At 37.9% G+C, this 1275-nt stretch overlaps 1 protein-coding gene across 2 annotated transcripts in view; it reads left to right on the forward strand.

Moving 5' to 3' along the window:
- The window catches only part of LOC119585723 (mediator of RNA polymerase II transcription subunit 30-like), a 4326-nt gene that overhangs the window by 1881 nt on the left and 1170 nt on the right, over window positions 1–1275 (forward strand). For both annotated transcript variants that reach the window (XM_037934411.1, XM_037934409.1), the window contains exons 3-5: window positions 48–205; window positions 875–1033; window positions 1160–1261. In XM_037934411.1, the coding sequence (XP_037790339.1) occupies window positions 48–205; window positions 875–1033; window positions 1160–1261 (419 nt within the window). The remainder of the gene's footprint in view (window positions 1–47; window positions 206–874; window positions 1034–1159; window positions 1262–1275) is intronic.

Consider the following 1275-nt stretch of genomic DNA (forward strand, 5'->3'; position numbering starts at 1 on the left):
GGCAGTTGTGGGAATATATTTTAAATATTCCTCTATTTCTTTTTCAGGTGGTCAGACCATCCAACCAGGTAGTAGTGATTCACAGCAGCAACAACAGCAACATCCACAGAGAAATACTGCTTTCCTCTGCAAAGCTGGTTGTGAGACTGTACAAGAGATCGTTGTGAGAACCAGCGAAGTGTTCTCTCTTCTCAAGACGATGCCAGTAATTATGATGGAATACCCAGAAATGGGGTGATCTCACATGTGTATTATGGAGATTTGTAGTGAGGGTGGTCATGTTTTAAGTTATGATGATAGTGTTAGGCATGTTGTTGTTCTGCATGTTTGGTATTTAGTATGAGAAGGAAAGAAATCCATGATAAGAAAAAAAAAAATCTCCATTAAAAAATATATAATATCTTTTGCATTTACAAGGTCACTTCTTGCCCGTCTACAATGTAATCATAAAGTTGCTATATTGCAACTAGGTTCATGGTAACTTAATTCCACAGTGCAGAATGTTGTGGCTTATAATATTTTAAAGATTAGGAAAAGTTGATACACCCCCAGCACTCTAGTATTTAGTTTTATGCCTTTTTTTAAGAATTGTATCTTGCCATTTTAAGAGCTGTATCCTGCTTGATAATTTGTGCATTTTGTAGATTCTTCACTTGGGAAGATCTTTATCACCCTTGCCAAAAGGGACCACTATACATTGTGACAGTTTTGGCAGGAGCAAATAGATACTCCCCTAATTCTGAGTGGAAACATCAACATTACTTTGGCATTTTAGAAAGGTATCCAGCATTAAAGTATTCAGGTGTTTAGTTATTCACTAATATGTAGGTCACTTACATAAATGGAATAATATATTGTACCTCTACACTTCCAGCTCCCCAATGGGACACAAGCAGGTACACAGCAGAGTCAGGATAAGAAGATGCGTATTCAGGAGTACCTCATAACCATCCAGAGGCAGTTCAAAACCCTGAGGGCGATCTACACCAGAGTGAACGATGATTGTGCTGGGATGGAGTACACACACATTGAAGTAAGATCTGGTGTCTCATACACTTTATTAGTAGAGGTCGAAGCAATAGTTGATCTAATATAGAATGTGTAAATGCAGAAGTAGAGTTTAAATGCCTTTTTTCTAAAGGGTTTTGATTATTTTCAGAGCCTTATACCATACAAGGAAGAAGGAGACACCAAGCCAGACCAAAAGAAGATAAGTGAGAATTACCGTCACCTTGTGGAGGAATCTCGAGAACTGAAGGAGGTAGATATGGAATT

Source organism: Penaeus monodon, chromosome 20, assembly GCF_015228065.2.
Source record: "Penaeus monodon isolate SGIC_2016 chromosome 20, NSTDA_Pmon_1, whole genome shotgun sequence".
Taxonomy (NCBI): Eukaryota; Metazoa; Arthropoda; class Malacostraca; order Decapoda; family Penaeidae; genus Penaeus; species Penaeus monodon.